This window comes from Zeus faber, assembly GCF_960531495.2.
Source record: "Zeus faber genome assembly, chromosome: 9".
NCBI lineage: Eukaryota > Metazoa > Chordata > Actinopteri > Zeiformes > Zeidae > Zeus > Zeus faber.
Window position 1 is genome coordinate 5,866,022 of NC_137197.1, and position 21,493 is coordinate 5,887,514.

Consider the following 21,493-nt stretch of genomic DNA (forward strand, 5'->3'; position numbering starts at 1 on the left):
GTAGGAAGGTGTAGGAAGGTGGTGCCAGCCTCTAGCGTGTCCTTGCTCTACTTAATACTGAACAGGATGGTAAACATGGTGCTCAGTGATCGCTTGGTTTCCTCCAGAAGACGATGGACCCAGTGCGGTGGAAACACCTTCCACCGCTGTTCCGCTGTGGAAAATCAGACCAGATAACGATTCCGTTCCAGAGGTTTTTTTCCAACTTCGACCGAGGCACAAAATCTTTTTTCCTCAAATAAGAAAAAAGATTTATAAAAAGCAGGGCGCCGCGCGTCTTCAGACCAATGTACAGCACGGTACGTTGGTCTCACAACGCTCACAACGTGTCCGCCTCCACCCGCGCCGAGAGACTCCCCAAACGCTGTGAGACCCCAGCAGGTCGCGCTGCATGGGTGTGTGTGTGTGTGTGTGTGTGTGTGTGTGTGTGTGTGTGTGTGTGTGTGTGTGTGTGTGTGTGTGTGTGTGTGTGCCGGGTGGTGAACCCGCCGCCAAACCGGCAGCGCAGCTCTCCAGGGCTTCCCCCCGTCTGACGGCTTTGACCGGTCGGGCGTGGGAGATAAAGGGCCGGGCCGGAGATCCTTCCCCGAGGCGCGGCCGCTTTGGAGCGTCCGGTTACAGGGGGGAGGGGGGGCGTCCCGGTCACGTCCCGCCGACTTGGAACGACTTCGAGGGGGTACGTCGTGCTGTGCGTCGGGCGGCGAGGGGCATCCCATAATGCCCCTCGCAACGCCCCCCGAGACGTGGTCTGCGGCGGAGGTGCTGGAGTGTGAACGTGGCTGCAGCGGAGGGACTTTGGTTTGAGTCGGTTCCGCTGGATTTAGGCGGAAGAATGTTTTGGCTGAATGCCTCGTGAACAGCGTTGCTATGGTAACTGACGGGTCAGACAGGTGAAAGGTGTGTCGACATGAACACATGGAATGGTTGATCGCGCGCAAGCACGCACGCATGCACACACACATACACAGCGTGACACTCTACATAGTTTAACATCAGTCATTAAAAGTAATAATTAAAATTCATCAGTTGAAGGCGACTGAACAGTTAAATATGATTAACAGAGTTGTGTAGAGAAGACGCCTCGCCCCAGTGATGTGATTTATTAATACAGTGTTCAGACATGCGTCAGTGAATAAAGGTTAAATGGGAGATCAGACACAGCGCAGCTCTAAATGTCAAAACCAGACCTTTAACAAACAGAAATGTTTCCTTTTCTGAAACTGCGCAAAGCACAAATTGGATACAGATGATAGTTGTGCATATGCACATTTTTATAATCAATATTTTATAGCTAACTTGTATAATTAGCAAAGCCTAAATGACCCATTTGTTAGCATTATTAAAATAAATTAAAAACTGGAACATATTGTTCCACTCACTATAGATCCAATAAGCCAGGTTTAAACTATAACCAGTGAGCCATGTTCACAAACAGTGAGACGGGTATGCAACCAGTGAGACGGGTATGCAACCAGTGAGACGGGTATGCAACCAGTGAGACAGGTATGCAACCAGTGAGACAGCTATGCAACCAGTGTGACAGGTATACAAACAGTGAGACAGGTATACAACCCGTGAGACGGCTGTACAACCAGTGGGACAGGTATTCAAACAGTGAGACAGGTATACAACCAATGGCCTTGTCATGTTCCTCAGCGACCTTTCCATCGGTTCCTCTCCTGATCAGAGCCGACGGCGCCTCCTCTTGGATCCACTCTGGTATCACATGTGGCGACACACAGACCCTGGACCCGAGGCAACAGAACGGGCCCCCACCCCAAACCCGGCACACTGGGAGCTTTGGGTCCAGGGTGGGGCCTCGGGTGGAGGACCACCAACACCTCTCACCTGTGGTCGGCGACCTGTGTCTGGTACTTGCCTGTAGGTTTTGCACTTGGTGGTCGGTACCTACGCCCACTTGGTGGTCGGTACCCACACCCTGTGCCTACACATTTGCCTGTTGTGTGGGTGCTTCCCGTGCCCCTAACCCTCCTGCAGGTTGAGGGTTCTTCTGCGGCTGCAGGGCTTGTTTCTGCTCAGAGGCGTGTGTTATGTAGCTGCTCTGACTGTGCACCTGCATCTGTTCAAGCGCACGCCCATGCACTCACATAGACACAGCACGCACAGACACACGCACACACACACACACACACACACACACACACACACACACACACACACACACACACACACTCTCTCTCTCTCTCTCACTTTCTCTCTCTCTCTCTCTCCGTGTCCCCGTGTCTTTCTCTCTCCTTTCTCTTGTCTTTATGTGCTCTTCAGTTGATGACGCACAGACAAGGGAGAAAAGAGAGAGAGAGAGAGGGGTGAGCAGTTGCCAGGAAACCTGTGTTCTGTGTGTGTGTGTCTGTGTGTACCGCATAATGTTAGTGATTCAGCTCTAATGAGGCACAATGAGGCTTATGTAACTATTACATAACTGAAACATCTATGTATCTGTCTGTCGGTCCGTCTGTCTGTCGGTCCGTCTGTCTGTCTGTCCGAGTGTCTCACTGAACATGTCAGGGATCGGAAACCGGTCGGGCCTGACAGGCCAACCAGTTGAACTGCAATCAAATCAAGCTTCCTTCTCTCAGGAGAGACGTCTCTTCCTACAGAATAAATTGAATTCTGAACCAGTCCTGGACGTGTAGTTAGTAACTAAGTTGAGCAGAGGATGCGGTAACTCCCGGACAAACTGGGCAAAACCCAGACTTCAATACTCCCCAAACTGCCCCTCCCGCTCTACAACTGCACCCTTTAAAGCTGGTGTGTGTGATGGGGTGCCCCATCTATGACCCCCATCCCTCCAGATAGACAGCCGAACCCTACCGCACCCACCTCAGAAGCACCGTCGAGCCGTCGACCTTCTGGGACTCTGGCCAAGCCTGCAGGCTCGGCTGAGGGTGGCGGTGACGGTGACGCGCCGTCGGTTCTACTACCAATGACTCAGTGGGAGTCACTGTGGGCAAAGCGCTGAATAAGGCGCCCTCATTTCCACGTTGATGTCATCCGGGCGGAGAATGCTTCGGCTTTGCGATTCGACAGCAGCTTGTCGTCAAGTCAAAGGCGCCAATGAAGTGCACCGGACCCGGTCCCTCTGGACGGAGGGAAGGCGTCCAGGGACGAGCCCCAGCGGGAGCCTCCCGGTGGCGTCGCAGAACACGCGGGATGGACGAGTCGCCGCGGGACACGGCCTCGTCAGGACGCTGTGCTTCGGGGATTGGGTCGGAATGCCGACAAGCGACCCTCCCGGGGGTGGGGGCGTCGCCGGCTCTAATATTTGGTTTCGCCACCTGGTCTTTAAAACCGGGGGGGGGGGGGCGTTAACATCTGCGGGCCCTGAGCCGAGCTGCTCCTCAAAGGCGCCCGGCGTTGGCACCGAGGCGGTTATGGATCCCTCCTGCTTTTGTCAACCCTGGAAAACAGCAAGGAAGCGGCGGTGCAGATCGGTTCAGGAAGCCGGACGGAATAGTCCATCCTGACAAGTATGAAGTGGTGCCCTCCGTCGACCTTCGGGAGGGGTCCAACAGCATCCATCACCAAGTGCTGGAAGGGTGTGTCAACGGTGGGAAGTGGTATTAGGGAGGAGAAGCCACAACCCATTCATATTCATTTAGTCACTAAAACACATTGTTCTTGTAGATAAACAAGATGGTAGCTAGGGATGGTAGCTCAGGCGGTAGAGCTGGTGGTCTAGTAATCTAAAAGTTGCTGGTTGGATCCCAGGCTCCTCCTGCTAGCATGCTGTAGTGTCCTTGAGCAAGACACTTAACTCCTAATTGCTCCTGATGGCTGCGTCCGTCGGTGTTTGAACAATTGTAAGTCGCTTTGGATAAAAGTGTCTGATCAATGACAAAATGTAATGTAATAAAGTTGATAGGGTTCCACAGGCAGGGGACAATGGATTAAGAAAGCTCCGCTTCCACGTCGTCTCTGGCTTGAGGATGTTACTGTGGCTCAAGGTGGCGTGGAAGGCGCTATGGGGTGCTGGTGCTATGTCCCATCAGAAAGACGAGAGGGTTCCAAAGCAGCCAGAGCCTTTTGGGTCAGAAGAAGAGACGACGTGATCACATTTCCTGGTTCTGCACTGTTTTGAGCCGGGTTAACTCTTTGATAGCTGGACTTGGCAGACATGTTAGTGGAGAGTAAACCACAGCACTGTAGAGGGTGTCAAAATTTGACTTCTCCAAATCTCTGGTGGTGATGGACCTTGTAAAGTTGCATCTTCCCTGTGAAGTGACGGTAACGTGTGTTAGCGCAGACAGGGAACGGGATCTTCTCATAGATGCTATAATCACTTCCCGTTTCCCGTTCCCGTTTGGGGCAGTTACGACCAATTTCCTACCCTGACACGCTTGATAAATATGGGCCCAGAAAAGTATTTTGTGACTGGTGTTCTGAGTCCTCCAGTAAAGCCTGCTGTGATCACTGACGCTTTACTGCTTCTATTAGTGAGTGTGCGTGTGAGTGTGTGTGCGTGTGTGTGTGTGTGTGTGTGTGTCTGTGTGTTTATGCATCTGTGTGTGTGTGTGTGTGTGTGTGTGTGTGTGTGTGTGTGTGTGTGTTTGGTTGTGTGTGTGCGTGTGTGTGTGTGTGTTTGTATGTCTGTGTGTGTGTTTATGCGTCCGTGTGGGTGCATCCGTGTGTGTGCGCGTGCGTGTGTGTGTGCGCGTGTGTGCATGAGTGTGAACAGTGGTTGTTCAGGGTTTCCCACACAGAGGAAATCAGATGGACTCTGAAGGTTTCCTGACTGGGTGTGATTGACAGGAAGTCGCAGTGGCTTGCCTCTTAAAGCATCACAATAAATGTCTCCACCCAGTTTAATTGCATTGTGAATTGTGAAAAAACAACAACACGTCGATTTAATTTTAATATTCTAAAGAAATCATTAACATTTAGTTGAAGGCTTTCTTCTGCGGCAAAATAAAATAATCTTTTTCTGATCTGAACGTAGCTTTTCTTCCTTCAGACACTTCAGTCCATTTATCTGTTTCCGAATGCTGCTTGTTATGTCATATTATATAATTTTATGAATATTATCTTATGTGCATCATAGCAGCAGCAGGACACTCCGCAACTCTATAAGACTTTATATCTCATACTATGCAGCAGTATGTCTTCCTGCCAGTGTGCTGTCCAGTACAGAGTCAGATCAGAGTTTTCACTGTGTGCGGCTGCGTTGGTGGTTTAATTGGACTATATGGACAATTCCTGTATTTTCAGGGCAGGTCCATTTGATGGGCGTGTAAATGGCATCTTATCAGCCAATCACATGCAGCACACTGAGGAACTGCGTCTGGAACCAGGAAGTGTCTTACTGACGTCAGAAGATATAAACAGATGCAGGAAGTCTTTGTTCTCTGTATTGTGTGTGCGTGTGCATGTGTGCGTGCACGCCTGTGTGTGTGTGTGTGTGTGTGTGTGTGCAGGAAGTTGTTGTCCAGAAATGAGCTCACCACTATCAGGATGGAAGCTTCCTGTCATAAAGTGTGTGTTTTTGTGTGTGTGTGAGAGTGTGTGTGTGTGTGTATGTTTTATCTGAATATAGAAATGAGTCAACCTGTAGAAAACGACAGTGCCCGAGGTACATCTTCTAGTTTAACAAAACGTTTCCCAATGTGCCTCCCAGTTTGTCTCCCAGTATGTTTCCCAGTATATCCCCCAGTGTGTCTCCCAGTATGTCCCCCAGTTCGTCTCACAGTATGTCTCCCAGTGTGTCTCCCAGTGTGTCTCCCAGCCTGTCTCCCAGTATTTTGTAATGGGTGACTCACTGGTTAACTGGTCTGTTTTCAGATGTCCAGTTACAAGCGCGCTACGTTTGAGGAAGAGGAGGCGTCAGACCTTTCTCATGATGGAAACGCCTCACCTGACAGTGTGGAGGTCAGCCCACACACACACGCAAACACACACGCAAACACACACACACACACACACACACACACACACACTCACCAGACTGTCTAACATACTGTGTCTGTTCGCCTACCACACGCCACCCAAATGGCGTTTTCAGGCACCTCCGGCACAGAGACACAGACGACAGGGTTTCGGACACGCACTTCATTGTAGATAGTGGGCCCGTTGGAACAAGCCTGGAGCAGATGGACACGTGTCATGACAAGGGCTCCTCTCCTGAGTGTGTGTGTGGATGGGGTTTTTACCTGTTACTCATTAGACCAACCAACAGCAACAGTTATCCAACCACTCTGAATTACTCCCAATTACTCCCAATTACCGAGACCCAGGACAAGTGTGGCCGCTCAGGCCACACCGTCCCCACACCACACATACTAATAGACAGACAGACAGTACGACAGTTGTCTCTCTCTCCACAGGTTGGCTTCAGGAAGGTTCCAGTTGCTCGGACTCAGATGGAGAAGCTTCTGGCTGCTCTGCTGCTGCTGTGCACGTTAGCTCTGCTGTGCTGCGTGCTAACACTGGGGATGACCCAGCGCAGAGGTACACACACACCCACACCCACACACACACACGCACACACACACACACACACACACACTATGGGTAGTGCGATGTGATGATGTGTGTGTGTGTGATGTTGTGATGTTTCATCGTTGCCTTTGCCAGTGATGCTTTTATTTGTCCTATCTCCTCTCTTTATCAGCGCTTTCGGTCTTATTTTCTCCCATGATGCATTGCAGATGCCGGCTGGAACCTGTGTCTGTCCGAGGCCTGTGTGACAGTCGCCGGGAAGATCGTGGAGGCGATGGATCGCCATGTCGACCCCTGCCAGGACTTCTACCAATTCGCCTGCGGAGGCTGGAGCCGCAAGAATCCACTTCCTGATGGACGGTCACGCTGGTCCACGTTCAGCAGCATCTGGGAGCAGAACCAGGCGGTGCTGAAACACATACTGGGTACTGAGAGACAGACAGGCAGTCCTGAAACACATACCGGGTACTGAGAGACAGACAGGCGGTCCTGAAACACATACCGGGTACTGAGAGACAGACTGGCGGTGCTGAAACACATACCGGGTACTGAGAGACAGACATTTACATTTACATTTAGTCATTTAGCAGACGCTTTTATCCAAAGCGACTTACAAGGGAGAATAACATTCCACCATTGGAACTACAAATGAGAATAGCCTGGATTGCCGTGGCTGTATGGCCGGCAGAGCCAGGCGTCGCTCATTTGACGAGCGCAGCATCGGGGGGGCAACATGTGCTCTTACAAGAGCATTTAAGTAGGTGGGAGCATTCCCAGCAATCACTCTGTAGGCCAGCATCAGAGACTTGAACTTGATGCGAGCGGTTACAGGTAACCAGTGGAGCTCGATGAGCAGCGGAGTGACATGTGCCCTCTTTGGCTGGTTGAACACCAGTCGCGCCGCTGCATTCTGTATCATCTGGAGTGGCTTCACCGCACAGGCCGGCAAGCCTGTTAAGCCAGACAGGCGGTCCTGAAGCACATACCGGGTACTGAGAGACAGACAGGCGGTCCTGAAGCACATACCGGGTACTGAGAGACAGACAGGCGGTCCTGAAGCACATACCGGGTACTGAGAGACAGACAGGCGGTACCTGAAGCACATACTGGGTACTGAGAGACAGACAGGCGATCCTGAAGCACATACCGGGTACAGAGAGACAGACAGGCGATCCTGAAACACATATACCGGGTACTGAGAGACAGACAGGTCATCCCATCCCTGATTGACTTTGTTTTCTGTTGTTCCAGAGAATGGGACATTTAACGGGACCAGCGAGGCGGAGAGGAAGACTCAGTCCTACTACCTTTCCTGCCTGAACCAGCCACGCATCGAAGAGCTGGGAGCACAGCCCCTCATTGACCTCATCACCAAGGTAACAGCATCATAGACCCGATCCCCATGGTAACAGCATCATGGACCCCATCACCACGGTAACGGCATCATAGACCCCATAACCATGGTAACAGAATCATAGACCCCATCATCATGGCAACAGCATCAGAAGGTAGCAGCATAGACCTCATCGCCGTGATAGCGGCATCCCAGACCCTGTCACCATGGTAACAGAAACTTAGACGGTATTCCCAAGGCAACCGCGTCATCACCAAGGTAAAACCTTTGAGTGGTGATTAATTTCCTTAATTAGTGGCATGATTAGCTATCAAGTAGCTGCCTTGATTACACAGTGGTTGCCGTGGTTACACATTGATTATCCCACTAGGAGTAACCAAGCCCTTACAGCACCATCTACAGGTCGAACGCAGGCTTTTGGAAAAGCTAGTGACAGGCTTTGATTTTGTGCTTTTGTTCTGCGCCTAATAATAACATGGGTGTCAAGCACGTCTTCTGTGCCTGACAAAGGCCACAACGTCGGCGGCGTTTTGATGTCATTCAAACGGTGGCGTGGTGCCTGCCAAATCTGAAGCTTTTTAGAGCACCTTTTTTTAGAGAACGCCTTTACCATGTGAGTTGCTGACAAATGGCTGAATGAAGCTGCAGTAGAATTGTGTTGTTCTACTGATTAAAGTTACGTTTATGTTCGGGTAATCAGCACAAATACTGTATTTACTGTATGTCTGTGCATACCGGACTGATAGGTTTTGTTCAGAGCTAAATTTCCGCATCCAGTTCTGGAGAGATGATGTCATTCTGTTATGTCAGTGCCCGTCTGTCCGTCTGACTGTCTGTCTTCTACACGTCTGCCTGCAGATAGGTGGCTGGAACATGTCCGGTCGCTGGGAAAAGCAGAACTTCATGGAGGTCCTGAAAGCCGTTTCTGGACCTTTCCGGGCGCAGCCGTTCTTCAGCGTGGCGGTCAACCCAGATGCCAAGAACTCCAACAGCAATGTTATACAGGTAGGAGAGGAAGAGGAGGAGGAGGAGTAGGAGGGCTTGGTCTATTTGTTTTGACATGATGCTGCTTTTCCATGGGTTGACTTCCTCCAGGTGGACCAAGCAGGGCTGTTTCTGCCGTCCAGAGACTACTACCTTAACAAGACGGCCAATCAGAAGGTGAGGATGGCCGGGTTGTCATAGTAACCGGGAAGCCTCCCCTCCCCTTGTTTATCCACTGCTGCTGTCTTGCCTTAAAGCTTGGAAACAAACTGGCAAAGGAAATGCAAGAGAGGTCTCACAGGGACATTACAGACATGGAGAAAGCTGCTGAGAGGACTGCAGCCTGGACAAAATGTCATGAAAAAACAAGCACTTTTCCATGTGAGACGTGAAGTGACCTGGGCATGAATGTTCCTCTTACTTCTGTCCACTCCCTGATGAGCCCAGAACATAAATATCTGCCACTTTCCACCACCTCAGTCACCCCGGGAGTCTCAAAATGTTGAGAAACGTTTTGACGATGCAAAGTTCCCCCAGCGGATTACGTCTGAAGTTGTCATGTGAGGCGCGTTTCCCAAATTCTCAACCGTTAAAATAAGAGATAACTCTGCTTTATTCATAGTATCAGGTAAACGTGAACCTTCCATTCCCAGGACGGGGGTCACGAGACCTGGGTTCATGTTTAAGCTATCACTGCTGTGCAGGAAGCGCCTTGTTGGGGAGGAACCCTCCCAGGGGCCCTGGAGGAAAGGGATGGCTCGCAAGGGCTCTTAGGGGAAAGGGACCCTCCCGGGGTTCCTGAGAAGAGGGTCCCTCCTAGGGCCACTGGACAGCTCCGTGTCCACCAGTAACAGACTGTATGTGTGTGTGTGTGTGTGTGTGTGTGTGTGTGTGTGTGTGTGTGTGTGTGTGTGTGTGTGTGTGTGTGTGTGTGTGTGTGTGTGTGTGTGTGTGTGTGTGTGTGTGTGTGTGTAGGTCTTAGCGGCCTACCTGGACTACATGGTGGAACTCGGGGTCCTGCTCGGGGGCCAACGGGGCTCGACAACACTCCAGATGAAGCAGATTCTGGATCTGGAAACAGCGCTGGCGAACATCACGGTTCCACAGGAGCTGCGACGCGACGAGGAGAAACTCTACTACAGGACCAGCATCGCAGAGCTGCAGGTACTACTGCAGTACTCCCTACAGTACTACTAGTATTACTACTAGTATTACTACTAATACAACTGCAGGACAAGAATCTCAGAGCTGTAGCTAATACTACTAATAATTCCACAAGAAATAAAAATAGTGTATTACATGATATTAAATTATATCATGTAGTGCTGCAAGCACCTGCAGAAAATGTGATAAATAAAGTGTCTTCTTCTTCTTCTTCTTCTTCTTCTTCTTCTTCTTCTTCTTCTTCTTCTTCTTCTTCTTCTTCTTCTTCTTCTTCTTCTTCTTCTTCTTCTTCTTCTTCTTCTTCTTCTTCTTCTTCTTCTTCTTCTTCTTCTTCTTCTTCTTCTTATTGTTGTTGTTGTTGTTGTTGTTGTTGTTGTTTTAGGTTTTGGCTCCAGCTGTCGACTGGATGGACCTCCTGTTGTTCTGTCTTTCTCCACTCGAGCTGAACGACACTGAGCCCGTCGTACTGTATGCAAGAGATTATCTTGTCAAAGTATCTGAACTCATCAACGCGACAGACCACAGGTACAGTACTACTGCACACAGTACTGCACACAGTACTGCACACTGTGCACACAGTGTTTATATTTTGATATTTTCTCTTATAATGATGGCAACCTGGGCTTTTATGTGTCTCACTGTATGATGCGGCTCATCAATACTATGTAGTGTAGTAACTACTAATATGTAGTGTAGTAACTACTACTTTGTAGTGTAGTAACCACACTTAACCACTAGGTGGTGTTCTGCTCCTGAGTCCTGCTGGTGAACTGTTGATGTCTGCAGAGTGTGAATAGTTAAAGACATTGAATGGCTTCCCTTCCCCTCCATCTCACTTCAGTGTCTTTCTCAATTAAATTCAAATAAATGTATTGGCATGAACAAAAAAAATGTTATTGCCAAAGCAGTTTACAGAGAATTAACATATATTACATATTACATATGCATATTAAATACATATGTGTGACATACAGTATGCAATACAGAACAATGCAATGTTATGCATTTAAACACGGTTTAAAAAAGCAGACAGATACATATTTAGCTGCCAGAGGAGATGTCTCTCTCCCCAGTCGTGAGTGAGTGTCCCTCTCTCTCTCTCTCTCTCTCTCTCTCTCTCTCTCTCTCTCTCTCTCTCTCTCTCTCTCTGCAGTTTACTGAATGACTACATGATTTGGACTCTGGTGCAGAAGACGGTTTCCAGTCTGGACCAACGCTTTGAGAATGCGCAGGACAAACTGCTGGAGAGTCTGTACGGCACAAAGAAGGTAGTACCACCAGTAGCCCCAGTACTATCAATGCACTCGTAGTACTGATAGTAGAACCACCAGTACTAGTAGCACTAGTAATGAACTAGTAACAGTGACTACAGCAGTACAAATGTTCACTCCAGTGATCCCTAAAACATCACTGGACTGCTCTGTGTGTGAAGTTAGTTTCATATCAGCACTGATCATGAAATTACTCAGTAGAGTGTAGTGCACATGGTGACCGGTGTGTGTGTGTGTGTGTGTGTGTGTGTGTGTGTGTGTGTGTGCGTGTGTGCGTGTGTGCGTGCGTGCTTGCGTGCTGGTGTTGCAGTCGTGCACGCCGCGCTGGCAGACCTGCATCGGGAACACAGACGACACGCTGGGCTTCGCCCTCGGAGCGCTCTTCGTCAAGGCCACCTTCGACAAACACAGCAAGGAGATCGTGAGTTCAGCTTTAACCTGATGGGTTGAGCTTCCTTGTGGCCGCTCGCACTTTATTCACCAAACGGGCCTGGACGCCGTTGGCTACTCATCTGTACCCTGTCTGTCATGGCAAAGTGCCTGTCTCTCCATTAAGTTTTTAATGGACAAAATAAAAGGAGACGTAACGTGCAGTGAGTGTTTTTGATTATGCGTTAGTCTGGATTTACTGATCATCTTCATGAAACAGTTTTGTGTTGTTTGTTTCTATTTCTGCGTCGTAAAGTGTTTTTGAGCACTCAGAAACATGACACGCACCTCACCCTGCCCTGCCCGTCTCTCTCTCTCTCTCTCTCTCTCTCCGCCCGTCTCTCTCTCTCCCTCTCTCCAGGCTGAGAAGATGATCAATGAAATCCGTTCGGCATTTAAAGAAGCTCTGGATCGACTGATCTGGATGGATCCTGATACGAGACAGGCAGCCAAAGACAAGGTCAGACAGACAGGTAGACAGACAGGCAGCAAAAAACAGGGTCAGACGGACAGGTAGACAAACAAGCCGCCAAAGACAGGTGGACAAACCAACCGATAGAGGGACAGGTAGACAAACAGATACGCGGGGCAGACAGAATGGTGGTCGGACGGACAGGTAGAAAGACAGGTGGACGGACAGACAGACAGACGGAGAGACAGACAGACAGGTGTAACAGTGACACGCTGTCTGTGTTTCAGGCCGATGCGATCTACGATATGATCGGATTCCCGGATTTCATCCTGGATCCCAAAGAGCTGGACGACGTTTACGACGGGGTGAGTCCCCCTGAACCCCTTTGGGAGAATCTGGTTCATCCTCATCCAGACCAAGTGTAATCCTGTGTCATTTAAGGTCATCTCCCCCAATCATATATTGTATCATTTGGTTTGGTTCGACCTTATATGGATTCATTAGTGATAATGTGACCCAGTGGTCGGCTGTGACGCTCTCTCTGCAGTACGACGTGTCTGAGGACAGTTTCTTCCAGAACATGCTCAACTTCTTGAACTTCTCATCCAGACTCACTGCGGAACAGCTGAGGAAGAGTCCCAACAAGGACCAGTATGTGTCTCGCACACACGCACGCACGCACACACACACACACACACACACACACACACACACACACACACACACACACACACACACACACACACACACACACACACACACACACACACACACACACACACACACACTTTATATACAAGCAAAGCACTAGGCACTTTATGCATTGTATCCTTCAACTGTGTGTGTGTGTGTGTGTGTGTGTGTGTGTGTGTGTGTGTGTGTGTGTGTGTGTGTGTGTGTGTGTGTGTGTGTGTTGTACAGGTGGAGTATGACTCCGCCCACAGTAAACGCCTACTACATGCCGACCAAGAACTCCATCGTTTTTCCTGCTGGAATTCTGCAAGCTCCATTCTACAACCACAACCACCCAAAGTACCTGCCCGTCTGTTTGTCTGTCTGCCTGTCTGGCTGGCTGTGTGTCTGTCTGCCTGTCTGGCTGGCTGTGTTTCTGTCTGCCTGTCTGGCTGGCTGTCTGCCTACTTGTATGTCTGTCTGTTTGTCTGTCTGCCTACTTGTATGTCTGTCTGTCTGTCTGTCTGTCTGTCTGTCTGTCTGTCTGTCTGTCTGTCTGTCTGTCTGTCTGTCTTCCTAATCATGTCACAGAGTCCATCTGAGGTCCACCTCATTGAACTGTATTATTATGGGAGTGTCAGGCCAAAAATCTGGTTTTATCATAGAAATCCCAAATATTTCAGAACTCATTTTGTGACGCTTGCTGATGCTGATGTTGTTTCATGATATGAAGACCTCTGATTTGATAAAACCTTATCAGTGAAAGACCAAGTCCAACTGTGTGTGTAACCTGGGTTGTATTGTTATTCAATGTGTGTGTGTGTGTGTGTGTGTGTGTGTGTGTGTGTGTGTGTGTGTGTGTGTGTGTGTGTGTGTGTGTGTGTGTGTGTGTGTGTGTGTTTGTGTGTGTTTGTGTGCGTGCGTGCGTGCGTGCGTGCGCTCAGGGCATTGAACTTTGGAGGGATCGGAGTGGTGATGGGACACGAGCTGACGCACGCCTTCGACGATCAGGGTGAGGTCACACCTCCAAACCTGTCTGTCGCTCTCTCTCTGTCGCGTGGCGGGAGTCGGGTTTGAACTGTGCTATTCTTTCATTGTGGTGTTTCTAAGAGTCAAACGCTTTGTCAATCTGCGTTTATTTTTTTGTTTTTCTTAAATGGTGAACTGGACCAAGTTTCCCACCGACTGCTGTTCATTGTTTATCCCTCAATGAACCATTGCAGTGAACTTTGATCGTTTTAGATTAACGGTCGATTAATGGGGTTATGGTAACAAGACCCAGCCACGTCCGACCACTCCAGAGCCGAAGCGCTTCGTGCCATCTCATCTGGAGGTTGAATTCCGTGTTCAATATGAGGATGCATATCACACTGTTTATGCTGGGAAACATGAAGGTGTTTCTTTGTGTTCTGCAGGTCATGTTATAATACAGTGCTGTACAGTCTCCATAGGTTTTCATTCGTTGCTGATGTGAGGGTGGAAAGAGGCTGAATAAAGTGCTGTTTTCACCCTATCCCTCCCTCTCTCCCGCTCCCCCTCTGCGTCCCTCGCCCAGGAAGGGAGTACGACAGAGACGGGAACCTCCGGCCCTGGTGGCAGAACTCCTCCCTGGCCTCGTTTCGCCAGCGGACGGAGTGCATGGTGGAGCAGTACGACCGCTACACGGTGAACGGGGAGAGCGTCAACGGGAGGCAGACGCTGGGGGAGAACATCGCCGACAACGGGGGGCTGAAGGCGGCGTACAACGTGAGTGGAACATCTCGGAAAAAGTGATCTGCAAGGGGCGCGGCGAGCTTTACGTTTCACATGGGAACCAATGGTGCCCCCTTTGGGGAGAAAGCCTGAGAAGGGGTCAGAAAAGAGGAATGACCAGACTGCAATGGACACCAAGTGGGCACCGTTATAAACATTGGACTGGACGACTTCAACTCATTAATCCATTAAGTCTTAAACCATAAATGACGACTCGACAGCTTGGGAGTCTAATGTGGCGCTGCATTCCGTTCCAGTCCATAACTTTGTTCACCGAACTGCTTGATGCGGAATGACTGTGAACTGAGCTGCACCGCGCTCGGCCCGTTGGACTGATGTCGTCATTTTGGGCGTTTTCAGGCGTACAGGTCGTGGGTGCAGCTCCACGGTGAAGAGAAGCAGCTTCCTGCAGTGAACCTCACCAACGACCAGCTCTTCTTCCTGGGCTTCGCTCAGGTACAAACCTTGTACACTCTGCTCGTACACACTGATAGTATACACTGAAAGTACACTCTGGTGGTACACTCTGGTAGTACACACTGCTAGTACACTCTGGTAGTACACTCTGATAGTACACACTGGTAGTACACTCTGCTCGTACACACTGATAGTACACACTGAAAGTACACACTGGTGGTACACTCTGGTAGTACACACTGCTAGTACACTCTGGTAGTACACTCTGATAGTACACACTGGTGGTACACTCTGGTAGTACACTCTGATAGTACACACTGGTAGTACACTCTGGTAGTACACTATGATAGTACACACTGGTAGTGCACACTGGTAGTACACACTGGTAGTACACACTGATAGTACACACTGGTAGTACACACTGGTAGTACACTCTGATAGTACACACTGGTAGTACACTCTGGTAGTACACTCTGATAGTACACATTGGTAGTACACTCTGATAGTACACACTGGTAGTACACTCTGGTAGTACACTCTGATAGTATACATTGGTAGTACACTCTGATATTACACACTGATAGTACACACTGGTAGTACACTCTGATAGTATACATTGGTAGTACACTCTGATAGTACACACTGATAGTACACACTGGTAGTACACACTGGTAGTACACTCTGATAGTACACACTGGTAGTACACACTGGTAGTACACTCTGGTAGTACACTCTGATAGTACACATTGGTAGTACACTCTGGTAGTACACATTGGTAGTACACTCTGATAGTACACACTGGTAGTACACTCTGGTAGTACACTCTGATAGTACACATTGGTAGTACACTCTGATAGTACACACTGGTAGTACACTCTGGTAGTACACTCTGATAGTATACATTGGTAGTACAGACTTTATCGAGTACTCACTGTGTCTAACAGTCAAACTGTAAAGTTGCAGGTTCTTGATGCTGATTGGTCGCTCTGTCCCGTGGTTCCTCCCTGCTCCAGGTGTGGTGCTCGGTTCGGACCCCGGAGAGCACCCACGAGGGCCTGGTGACCGACACCCACAGCCCGCCGCGCTACCGCGTCATCGGAACGCTCTCCAACTCGCCCGACTTCGCCCGCCACTTCCAGTGTCCCGTGGGGTCGCCCATGAATGCCGGGGAGCGCTGCGAGGTGTGGTAGGGTGGGGGGCGGAGCCTCCCCCAGAGCCTGGAGGTGATGTCCCCTCCCTAGGGGGGCGGAGTCTCCCCGGGAGCGTGGAGGTGATGTCATTTCTTTAGGGGGCGGAGCCTCTCATAGACCCTGGAAGTGATGTCATCTCTTTGTATCTTGTAATAAATAGGGATACTCCAGTTTTTTTGGGGAAATTCGCTTTTTGTATATTTTCAGATTCAGACGTGAAGGTGAATACCAATTTCCGTTCCACAGTTACCCTGCATGCGAGCTGTGTTCATGCAAGGCAAGGCTGTAGAGGGGATCAAGTAGCCTCGCTCCTGTGAAATTTCCCAAATAACTGGAGCGTCTTCACTCCTGCAAATTGAAGAAAAACAACCTTCTATGGGAATAATTTAAGGAATTCAGCACCGATCACAACCCTTATGTTTGTAAATAAGAAACACAGGTCTTTACATGAGAGCTTACATAAAAAAAAATCCATGTATGTTTTCCATCATGTTGCCAACAGCTGACTGGATTCTGGGGAAATTTGATTGTTTTTTTTTTTTATGTTTTCACCCAAAATCAATCACTTCAGATCAGGAACTCATTCTGTGGTCAGAGCGATGCCTAACTTACGAGGTCTATGAGGTCTGTGTGGTCCCCCCTCCCCCCCGAGCGCTCCAACCGACGATAGACTCCATATGTTGTCATGGAAACTAGATTATGATATTATTTATGTGAGGGCACCCATGGGCGCTGCTCCAGCGGAACCCTGCACTCCGGCCGGACGGAAGGATGGAAAGACGAGAAGACAGAAGCATCGGCTGGATTCTTGTTTTCTCATTGTGTTGACATTGCGTGCGTGCGTGCGTGCGTGTGCCTTTCTCTGAATCTCGATGATGAAACCACTGTGATGACTGAACAGGAAGCGCTCATGTCCCCCTTGCTGCCTCGCAGGAAGTACAATTACGGCTTCCGGTTTTAGCGTCCAAAACAACGGAAGTCTGGGAGCGGCCCTAGAGTTTCAGCTTTAACCGCCCGTACGTACACGGAGCTCCTGGAGTCGACCCTGCTGATGTAGTGGGAGGAGCGGTGTCTGCTGAGCTCGTCCACTCTGCTGGGACCCAGCTTTCACCCGGAGCGTCCATTCTGCTCCAAACGCCCGGTTGTAAATTTGGGGACGTTCCGTCTCACGTGTCCGGTGGTTCACGGTTTGGGAGGTTAGAGACTCGGCATGTGGGTTTGGACAAGGTTTAACTGACGGATTCACGTTAAAACTGCTTTTGCCAAAGATACTTAAACATGTGTTATTTAATAGTTTTAGGGAGTTAGAGGATCGTTTGGGGTTTCACATCTGTTGACTTCCATCTCTTCCCTGTGTTCATATGTGTGGAGCTTGGCCTGTGTGCGCGTGCAGGGTTTTTGTCGTCCGACTGGGAAGTGACAGAGGCGCCGTCTGGATCCGTCCGTCCCTCTGACTCGCGGACTGAAGGAACGTCCGGAGAGGACCGCGCGGCCGCCGGCGCCTCCTTGCGACGCGTCCGCGCCCTGGGGAAGGGGGGGGGGGGGCGGGCCGCGAGCCCAAAGCAGGAAGCGCGCGGCGCTCCCTGGCACCGGATCGGATCTCAAACCGCAGGCCGCGGTAGAGGTCTTGGTGCTGGTGGCGTACCGCCGGGGCGCTTCCTCCGAAAGAAAGGTCCGTATGTACGGTCCTGACCCGTGGGAGGAACGCCCCGCTGTCACCGCCGACACCTGTTCACACTTCTAAACGTTAAAATGTCGTCTCGTTTTTGGCCTCATTTGAATGTATATATAATTCATATATAATTACATATATACATTTATGCAGACCCCCAACACTTAAATGTGTCAAAAAGCCGGACACGGAGTTGCCCTTCTCTCATAAATGTTGAATTGTTGTCATTTTCTCCAGGATATTCTCTCATCCTGGTACTTTGTCATATCCAGGTGTTAGATTATTATTGAATACCTCTATCGGTATCGGCGCACCCTAAGTGAACGAGGAGTCGGAACTTAGAGGTCCTCAGGGGGTCTGCCAGAACCCGACCACCCCAGGCCCAACCCGGGACCCGTACGGTTTTCGGGACCGCGTTCATTCAGGCAGGATTGGGTTGGGGTCGGGTTGGGCCCCGTCGCCGTGGCGTCTCGCTCCAGGGCGCCCCGGCTCATCTGAGGTGGATCTTTTGGGGGGAGGGGTTTTGAGATGGGGGGCCGTCGGGTCGGCAGACCGCCTCACAGTATGCTCAGCGCTGACAGGATGTGATTTTTAGAGAACAGGAAGTACTTCATCGAGCCTTATGAACCGTATTTAGAAATAAATCTATAAAGTGGAGATGGAGATTGTGAAGTGCAGAAGTAGAAAAAAAAACAACCTTTTTTTCCCGTCCAGTGGAGTTTCAGTCTCCCGGACCTCAAGCACCCTGTGCCTGTGGAGTTTTGTCGACTCGGAAAGCTGAAAATCTGTCTGTCGGCTTACCCGTCTGTCCATCTGTCGGTTATACATTAACCGGAGTCCTTCATAGGCGGCGTCGCTCCTGTAAGCCCGGGGTCCTTGATGGACAGTTGGTCCAGGTCGGACCAGCGACCGGCGGTGAAGCCCGGCTCACAGCGCCGGCCAAGGGGCTGCAGCGTGAAGCCGGGTGGCTCCGGTCTCGGCACCGGGGCCTCTGTGCCTCTGGCTTTTGTGGCCGTGTCTGTTCAAATTCGACAGGCTGTTGTGGGCGCAAAACAATTCAAACCTCTCTCCCTTTCCGTATTTAATATACATTATATAGATAGAAAGTGCCATGTGTGCTTTTTATTTTCATCGAGATGGTGGAGCTGTTTACCTCGCAAAATAAATAACCTCTTGAAAAAACGATGGAACTAGTCCGTTAACTAGTTACCTAATTACACTTATTAGATACTTTATAACACGTCAGTTTATTGGAGAAACATGAAATGACGTGTCCTCTATTTTATCAAGGGATGTTTTTATTTAAAAAATAGCCTAATCATGAACAATGATGCAGTGGTCCGGGCGTCCATTTTCCGAGGACCAGCAACATCCAGAGTGTATCTTCCTTCCTGTCGGCTTGGGTTAGGGTTAGGGTTAGGGTTAGGGTTAGGGCTCCTTTGCATAAAGTTGAAACCTGCTCAACTTTCCTCGTCGGCGGGGAGACACCAGCCAGTCGCCAGACATGGCTCCGCCCCCTACAGCCGTATCAAGCAGGGCGCCGTTTGAAATACGTTGCGGCCTGTCGCTTTGCAGCGCATGTGCGCCAGTGGTGTGGCCCTAGCATTAGTCCAGTCGGACCCGAGTCCTTCATAGAGAGAGTTGGTCCGGGTCAGACCAGAGTCCTGTGGCGTGTACAGAGGTTGGATCCATGTTCATTATACATATACTGTAAGTGAAGGACTGTATTTGAAACATTATTTTGTCTGTACTTGTGGAATCATCGCCTTATTCAAACAGCTGTTCTTTGTCAGATGGTGTATGTGATGTTCTCTTAGAATAATAGTGCAATTGAATTCCATTGAAACAATTTGGGTTTGCTTGGTTCACTTTATCTTGTAAGCAATGTGTTCTGTTCCACGGCTCTTCAAGTGCCTGGGTAAATGAACCAAGCGCGCCACGCCGGGTCACGTTCAGCAGCCTTACCGTCGCTACTCGTTTCCTTGTTTTGGGGGTGTTTTCAAAAAAACAGCGTTGGGGGGGATAGAGGGGTGTGGCCTACCTCGCTAAAACTGTCAATCATCTGGTCTTCAGTGTGACGACATGTCCTTTCTAAACAGATGGATGACACGCCAGCGAGCGTGACGCTGCCGCTCGCCGAAAACCACATTCCACTCGTTTGTGTCATTACATCAAGAAATGTTTCTGTCTACAAATGACCAGTTTCATGTTGTTCACCTGTTTTCCCTGACTGTAAATGCCAAACATCTAAAATAAAGAGAATCTATATATATAAAAATGGACACAAACACGTTTGTCGTCATTTTCTTTCTGTTAAACTGACCGATGGAGAATTGGAGGTGCTGAGTTGTCGGACAACATGCCCAGGGCTAGAAACAAGACTTGTCTCCTGTTTCCTTCCCGACTTGCAGCGCGCCCGGCCGGCGTTTCCACGGAGGGGGGCGTTTCTTTGCTTCAGGTGAGGTATTTGCTCCGCTCTGATTGGCTGATGCAGGGAAATGCCTTCAGAGCTGCTCTGCACCGCGAGGCAAATGTGAACAGACCACAGGGGGAAGGAAAAACAAGTGACAGCAGTTGATGCCTGGTTACAGTGGAAGCCCTGGAAAGAAAACTCTTTTCACATGTGTCCGAATTTCACATGCTATTATTTGCACGAAAGAAGTGATGTGTGCAAATTAAAAATCACAAAACTAGCCCAGTCCTGTAGTTCTAATACGGTCGAGAAAAGGGCTTAAGTCTGGATCGATAACTGGCCCGAAAATAACATTTGCCCAGTTACGCCGGGCAACCAGATTTGGGCCATTGTCAACCACTTTTACATGATGAATTAAGTGTGGTGTGCTGTACCTCTGTATATTTAGAAACTTCCCCCAAGGAAAATGACTTTTCCGGGCGCATTGATTTACAGGAATATTGAAATGTGCATTGTAATTATACGATCATTATCTCTCAATTCTAAAATCATTAAAATTCTGCAACCATTCTGTCAGTCTTGGCAATCAGCAGCTGACGTTTGCCTGCCAACATGGAAACCACCACTAACAGTTGGTTTCAAGCCCTGTTGAAGTGACGCCTTTGTGCAGAATGTTGTACCATCCTCCTCCTAAAAAAGAAAATTAGCTGATTCTTCAGGGAGTTTTCTTCACCTTCTTGACCCCTTGGGTTTAGACACCGTGCTCTTCTGTGGATGCACTGAGACTCGGACGCTGGTTTACTCTTCAGCTCTTCAGTGTTGAGAGTCTCTCATTCAGCAGTGGAGCAACAGTGATAATATTTGTTCTCCCTCCGTCTCTGTCTCCCGCTCCCTCTCTCCTCTCTCTCTCTGGAGGTGTATAGCGTTGGAGCTCCTCCTCTGTCCTGTTTCTTTCTCAGTGCAGGATGTTTTCACTGCACGCCTGAAGCAAGCCTAGGATTTAGTGCTTTTATAGCTTAATACGACAGCCTGGATCTTAATACAGCCTGAGGTAAATACTGCAGCTTGAGGTAATTTCAAACAAATTCAAATAATATATATTATATTAGTTTGACAATTAATAATATTATATTGTTATATACACAGATTTACAATATATATAACAAAATATTTGTTTTTAATTTTATAATATTATTCATATCAATGCATTAATAAAGTAAAACAAAATTATATTACTATTAATGTAAGTATCAGTATTATTATCAGTATTCAGTATCCGTATTTTAAGACGGGTGGTGAATTTATTATTA

At 49.2% G+C, this 21,493-nt stretch overlaps 1 protein-coding gene across 1 annotated transcript in view; it reads left to right on the forward strand.

Annotated features, from left to right (window-relative positions):
* ece2b (endothelin converting enzyme 2b) overlaps positions 1 to 20,031 on the forward strand; it is a 21,803-nt gene extending 1,772 nt beyond the window's left edge. Inside the window, exons 2-19 of the mRNA XM_080007072.1 lie at positions 5,797 to 5,883; positions 6,339 to 6,462; positions 6,663 to 6,878; positions 7,705 to 7,829; positions 8,666 to 8,812; positions 8,903 to 8,968; positions 9,767 to 9,955; positions 10,338 to 10,480; positions 11,109 to 11,223; positions 11,537 to 11,647; positions 12,017 to 12,115; positions 12,355 to 12,432; positions 12,615 to 12,718; positions 12,989 to 13,099; positions 13,684 to 13,751; positions 14,295 to 14,485; positions 14,852 to 14,947; positions 15,922 to 20,031. Of these exons, the coding sequence (XP_079863198.1) occupies positions 5,797 to 5,883; positions 6,339 to 6,462; positions 6,663 to 6,878; positions 7,705 to 7,829; positions 8,666 to 8,812; positions 8,903 to 8,968; positions 9,767 to 9,955; positions 10,338 to 10,480; positions 11,109 to 11,223; positions 11,537 to 11,647; positions 12,017 to 12,115; positions 12,355 to 12,432; positions 12,615 to 12,718; positions 12,989 to 13,099; positions 13,684 to 13,751; positions 14,295 to 14,485; positions 14,852 to 14,947; positions 15,922 to 16,098 (2,247 nt within the window). The 3' untranslated portion in view covers positions 16,099 to 20,031. The remainder of the gene's footprint in view (positions 1 to 5,796; positions 5,884 to 6,338; positions 6,463 to 6,662; positions 6,879 to 7,704; positions 7,830 to 8,665; positions 8,813 to 8,902; positions 8,969 to 9,766; positions 9,956 to 10,337; positions 10,481 to 11,108; positions 11,224 to 11,536; positions 11,648 to 12,016; positions 12,116 to 12,354; positions 12,433 to 12,614; positions 12,719 to 12,988; positions 13,100 to 13,683; positions 13,752 to 14,294; positions 14,486 to 14,851; positions 14,948 to 15,921) is intronic.
* Positions 20,032 to 21,493: the final 1,462 nt, after the last annotated feature.